Raw genomic sequence first — 6,642 nt, 5'->3', positions numbered from 1 at the left:
CAAACCACTTATCTTGGATCGTTAAAGTCCCATTAAGAGAGGCAAAAGAGGGCAAAGAAGTGTGTTAATCCCTCTTGTTTAAGCCCTTCCTCTACTGTCAATCCTCTAAGTTAATCCTTCCCATGGTAATAGTTAAGCTAGAAAGCTTGAACCACTCTCCTCTCCACTCTAACTTAACCACTCTTCTCTCCACTCTAGCTCACAATCACTCTCTCACTCAAGCTAGCTAGCATGCACACTCAACACACTCCAAGCACTATAAGCAAGTAGGTAAGAGCATAAGAGAAGAAGAAAGTTTTACACTTGAGAAATGATTGATTCACTATATATATGCACCAATGGCTTTACCTGAGACCACCCAACTTAAGTAGGTGTCCATTGCCTATCTCTATTCATACACAGAAGCCTTATGGTTGGGCAATTGCTACATCATTGGGGCCCATGGCCATGCATAATGTGAAATGTTCTTAGGCTACAAGTGAGATTTTCAATTGTATGGAAGGTGTGAACACTTGTAAACTTCTCCTCTGATCCTTTTTTGAATAGAATGTTTTTACAGTAAAAATTCTAAGAACTTTGTCACACTCACGAGCAATTTAATTATGCTAACACACACACGCACGCACGCACACATGTATACAATATATGTGCACACATATAATGAAGTGTAGCAATTTCATTATGCTAACACACACGCACACATGCATACAATATATGTGTACACATATAATGAAGTGTAGCAATTTAATTATACTAACACACACACACACACACACACACACACACACACACACACACACACACACACACACACACATGCATACAATATATGTGCACACATATAATGAAGTGTAGATGTCCTAATGATTTTTTTTCTTCAGAAAAACTTACAAAGCTAGTATGTGAGGCTATAATGAAGGAGTTTGATTCCTCCGAGAGGAAGGGCATTTTCTCACAGTAGCACAATTAATTGGGGTATATGGAATTAAATAACATTATTGCATAAGAATGAGGAAATTTAGATAGTTTCTCGAGATTTATCCAAGTAGCAAAGTTGCTCCCTTGAAAAGAGAAGTACATGCTTCGAATCTGCCCATTCCCATAGTGGAAAGTAATGGCACGTTATTCCGATATTCTTCCCTAGCAAAAAATAAAATAAAATTTACACATGAACAATGTTTACGAAAAACATATTTACAACAAATTCCACATGAAAGATTTCAAAATTTTTGACAAAATTTAACAATTCAATTTTGACATTTATGTAAAGTATACCTTTAAAGACATTTTAAAGCCTTCAAATGTAAATTATACCTTTAAATACATTATTCAAGAGAAACTTTAAAAAAGAAAATAAAATATGTATATAAAAAGAGCTAGGCAGCCAAAAAGACCGTATACACTGTACAACAAAGAAAGGCATATTAGTCTTATTTTTAAAAAAATTCATTTGTGTTCCAAAAAACTTGCTATTACATACAAACCCATTTCTTGTAAGGTAATATATTTCAAAGTAACATTATATCTGTAAAAAAACAGTGCCAAGGGCCCTTGAGAAGTCATACATACATACATTATATATATATACGTATATATTTATGTATATATATATATACATATACATATATTATAAAATTCTGATTTAAAAGATGTTTTAATAAATTTTATTGGCAGTGAACAAATTTTTTTCTCTCTAAAATGTGTAATTTGAAAAAACCTTTTGTTTTTATTTTTCAAGAAATTATTGAGCATTAATTAGTCGGATACAAAAATACAAAAACCCATTGCGGGTGTAGGGGCGGCTGTGGCAGCAATGTTGGTGGCGAGGACGTTCAGGCGTAGGCTTGAGAAGAGCTGGAGTTTCCGATTCTACAGTAGGCCCCGTCAACTGGACCCCACCACACAGCCTCTTCATGTTTCTCGTGAATGAGCCCACCCATGTGTTAAAAAAAAAAAAAACTCATGCTGTAGAAGGTGTTCTTTCTGGTTGCTTAGGATGAAGTGTGCACAATGCCTTAGATCTTTCTTCAGTTTATTATGATATTGATTAGCAGTTGTATGCCCATACTTGGTGACAGTAGCTGAGATTTCAATGGTGATACGGTCCCATGTGGTTTACAGCTAATTTCATGCTTATTCTCTTTTAAAAAAATAAAAATAAAATTTATATAAAGATCTTTCTTTTAGTTAATAAAAAACAGCCATGAAGGGCTAGATACAACCACTAAGGGCTAGATACAAACTCGCCTCCATGTACAGGGTGGGGAACAAATAATCAAGAGGTGGAGAAAAATGCACTTCTTCTCCAGCTGGCTGCTCTATGAGGTGAAGGCTATCTCATGGGGGGTGGGGGGGATAACCATATAGGTGGTTTGTAATGCCCAAGTGGGATCACCATCTCTGGCGCGGTGAGAAAGGGGCCAGCCCATAGGGCTATCCCAAGGACACGTGGCCATGGGGAAAGTGTAAGACCACCCCCATAAGGGCCAAGAAGGCCCTGGCTGTACCCACCAGCCATGAGATGGCCATAGGAGGGCTATAGACAGCCTTGGGGCTCTTGGACAGGTGGCCGACTGGTCATGTTGGGGTAAAGGCATTATGCCCACCCTTATAGTGTGTACAAGCCCATAAGTTTTATAGTACATAGTACACTTAGTACTTTTAATGTACTAAGTGCACTAAGTGCACTATGTGCACTAGAGCAAATATACATGTGTGATAGGGGAGTCACACACTCATACTTTGTGAGTTGACTTATCCCCACATGTCTCTCTCTCTCTCTCTCTCTCTCTTCTCCATGTGTGTCTCCCACATGAAACCCTAACTGTTTCAGCTGAGCTTCTTTAGCTCCTTCAACTGGTATCAGAGCTGCGGTTGTGTCCGTGTGTGCGCGTGCGCGCTTACAGGTGTGCGTGTACAGGTCTTACTGTTGTGCTCTGTGGAGCGTAGGTTTGGGTTGTGCAGGACTCCATGTGTGTATGCGAGTACAGGAAAGCAGTGTCCTGTTGAGAGGCTCTTTACTTGGCTGTGTGGCCAAGGTGTTGTCCACAAATCAGGTACTGTGTGGGCAAATCGCGAGCAGCATCTATGCCAGGCAGCAATGAATTGACCAGCCACAATAAGGTCAGTGTTGGCAGATGCGGTGAGTAGTGTGTCCCTATTGTGCTGCCACGAAGTCCCAGCATCGGTTGCCGTCAACGCAGGAAATCTGCCAGGTGTTGGAAGATTGATGCGCAGGGTCTCAATAGGCGATCAGCAGGGCAGAAGCAAAGGGACTTGTGTTGCCGTGTGTGGGTCTTATTCGCCACCCTGCATAAGTGTCAAAAAAAAATTAAAAAAAATTCGGTGTCCTGTGTGTACAGGGTAGAGTCGCGAGGTGTGTTGAAAGCAAGTAAAAGATGTTACAGAGGTCAACGTAGACAGGTGTAGTCGTTTGCAGTTTGCTAGAGCCTGGATCTGCAATCCGCATAGTGGGACTGCCGAGAGCGTGTCTAGCTGGCCTGAGGCGATTGGTCATGAACTTGCGCGTGCGCACAGTACAGTTCTTGAGGTCTGCCATGGCGTGATCGCTGCAGAGCTCCTCCGCTACCGCCCACCTGCACGAATATAGCTACCGCCCACCTGCACGAACACAGCAGCATCCGTACCTGCACAGCAGCAGCAACATCAGCACACGAGTCAGCAAATACGACGCCCCCCCTCCCTTTTTCTGCAACAGAAATCAGAAATTTTCAGAGGTATTTGCTTCAATTTTGGAATTTGCATGTCCATTATCATCAATTGAGCTGGTACAGGCCCTAATGGCTCAGATTTGAGCACAATTGGCAACATTGGGTACATTGGTCACATTCCGGGTCAATTGGCAGGAAATTGGGTGTGAACATTTGGGGCTTTTGATGTAATTGTGCCATTGGGCATTCATACATGCTGTATGATGTGAGCAATCTCACATTCGGGGCTAAATTGCAGGAAATTGGAGTGCAAATCAAAGGGCTTTTGTGCCAATTGGGTTGATTTGTATGCAGGCACTGGCATTTGATGCTTTGGGCAATGTGTTGATGCCTGTCAAGCACTCAATGTGCCAGTAAATCAAGGGGCTTTTATGTATTGGATGTATATGTGGCCTGGGGGAAGCATTGTGAAGACTCTGGATGCCTTCATGTGCATTAATGTACCATTCATGATCAGAAATTGATCTTGAATCAAGGGGCTTTTCAAGATTTTGTGCTTGTTGAGCTTGGCAAAGCAGCAGAGAAGACTTTTATGCCTTGAACCTTAGTAATCCACTTGCAGTCAAGGGGCTTTTACTCAATTTCTGTCCGGGATTGTTGTATGCAGTGGTGGGGACTGTCAAGGTCTGATTTTCACTCATTTGGACACCCAGGAGAGCATTTATTGCTATTGTACTTGCTGGTACAGATTTGGTACAACTTTGTACAAGTTTTGGCATGGTTGTACATTGATTTGAGTGAGGAAAAGGCTCATTTTCAGCTGCTGTACTTGCCGGTACAGATTTGGTACATCATTGGTGAGCACTTAGTACTGTTGTACAGTATTTTGGAAGGGGAACAGAGCACATCTAAGGTGCTATCATAAATCTGCAGCAACCAGATTTTTGGTGATTTTATCACATTCAGTGGGAGGAGAGTTGCATTCGTGCTTCCATAGTGCGAGATAAACTTTGGGAGAACAACTGTGAGCACTTTGTGTGCTTTTGGTGCAATGTTTGCACATCTTGCAGGGAGTCAGGCATTGACTGTGTCAAAGGTTGCATATTGCTATGGCAACCACAGGTGAGAGCTCTTCATTGCTTCACATCAAGAAGCTTGAAGGCTCACATAATTATGACATTTGGCAAACCCAGTGCTATAATGTGTTGCTCCAGAAGAAGCAGCACAAGCCCATCAAAGAAAGGGGTGTAATGCCCGCTTCTCTTACTGCTGAAGAATGGGAAGATATGGATGAACTGGCAAGATCCACCATCATGTTGTCTGTGTCAGACTCTTTACTTTTCAGCATACGTGAAGAGAAGACAGCTTGGGGAATATGGCAAAGATTGCAGGACTTGTATGCCCACAGCAAAGTGCCTCAAGCAAAGTGTATTGGTTGAAGACACTCATAGGTCTTCAAATGAAGGAAGGGGCGTCTATGACAGCCCATCTAAATGAGTTTAATGGTGTTGTCAGCCAGGTCATCAATCAAAAGTTGGCAATGGATGATGAGTTCAAAGCCACCTTTCTCTTATGTACTTTGCCAGAGAGTTGGGACACATTCAGGACAGCCACTAGCAATTCAAATGCTATGCTGTCATATGCAGATGTGGAGGGTGCTCTCCTTCAAGAGGAGATGAACAGGAAGAACAACTCTAATGAAAGTCCAATGCAATGAATGCACGTGGGAGATCCCAGCAAAGGGGTAAAAGCCAAGAACGGGGAAGGAGCAAGTCCCGCTCCAAAAAGGACTTGGAATGCCATTATTGTGGCAAGAAGGGACATTTCAAAAAGCAATGCTACAAATGGAAGAATGATCAAAAGGAAAAGGGCAAAGGCAAAGACAAAGACAAAGATGAAGCCAAAGATGCAAAGCCAAAGGGCAAAAGTGGAGTCAAGATTGAAGAAGTCAATGTGTCACATGCAAGTGACAGTGAGGATGAAGTCCTATTCATGTCTTCACTTGATGCCCATTCACTCCATGCAGGAGATGGTCATGGTATGCACTCGTGGATCACTGATTCAGGTGCCTCCTTTCATGTCACAGGTTGCAGAGACTTGTTTGTCAGGTATACTGCTAGCAATGGAGTAGTTTATTTGGGTGACAACCATGCATGCCAGATTCTTGGCAGAGGTGATGTGAGGCTTGTGTTTTCAGATGGCTCACAGCTTATGCTCCATGATGTCAGGCATGTGCCTGAGATCAAGAAGAACCTGTCTTCTACTGGACAGCTTGATGATGCTGGTTATGTTACCACATTTGGTAGTGGAAAGTGGAAGATTAGTAAGGGCTCACTGGTTGTTGCCAGAGGCTCTAAGCCTCTAAGGTGGACACTCTTTACTTCATGCATGCTGGTGTTTGTCACCATGCTAATGTAAATGGAACCGAGCTGCCGGAAATCTCTATGTGGCATAGCCGGTTGGGACACATGAGTGTCAAAGGAATGGAGCAATTGTCTCGTTTTGGTTACTTTTGGGACAGCCGACCACTATAAACCAGCCGACTAGTTGTCCTGGAGGGTATAAATACCCATGCTTAAAATCAGTTCATTCATCTCATCAATCACCAAGTGCTGAAGCTGAACCAAGGGCTAGGACAGCCAAGAACAAGCTAACGCAGAAGGGGTGAAGGATTGAAGGTCAAGGGCAGAGATCCATCTCAGCCGAGAAGGTTCAGTCAGTCTTTTATTTCAGTATTTTACATCATTCTAATAAAATCAAATACACCATTCGTGGTGGGGGCCCTACAGAGGGTATTCGGGACCCAATACTGTGTCCTCTTCTCCCTCTCTCTCTCTCTCTCTATTTTTCTGCACATCTACATTCAATTTTGTGCGTTAATTTCGTCACGACAAGTGTGCTGTTTTTTGAGCATTGAAGTTACCGATCTCCCCTGAAGCTTCCGCATGTTACATCAGAAAGATGACTAGGC

The 6,642-nt window shown here is 42.5% G+C and overlaps 1 protein-coding gene across 5 annotated transcripts in view; it reads left to right on the top strand.

The window, feature by feature from the left end:
* Positions 1-1,721: 1,721 nt before the first annotated feature.
* Positions 1,722-6,642, top strand: part of LOC147630785 (uncharacterized) — a 34,780-nt gene continuing 29,859 nt past the window's right edge. For 3 of the 5 annotated variants that reach the window (XM_086810773.1, XM_086810770.1, XM_086810769.1), the window contains exon 1: positions 1,722-1,874. In XM_086810773.1, the coding sequence (XP_086666899.1) occupies positions 1,814-1,874 (61 nt within the window). In that variant the 5' untranslated portion in view covers positions 1,722-1,813. The remainder of the gene's footprint in view (positions 1,875-6,642) is intronic. The other 2 variants (XM_086810771.1, XM_086810772.1) reach the window with 2 other exon arrangements.

The sequence above is a fragment of the Cibotium barometz genome, chromosome 16, assembly GCF_041138505.1.
Source record: "Cibotium barometz isolate CiBa-2024 chromosome 16, ASM4113850v1, whole genome shotgun sequence".
NCBI lineage: Eukaryota > Viridiplantae > Streptophyta > Polypodiopsida > Cyatheales > Cibotiaceae > Cibotium > Cibotium barometz.
This window is presented reverse-complemented; position numbering and strand designations above follow the sequence as displayed.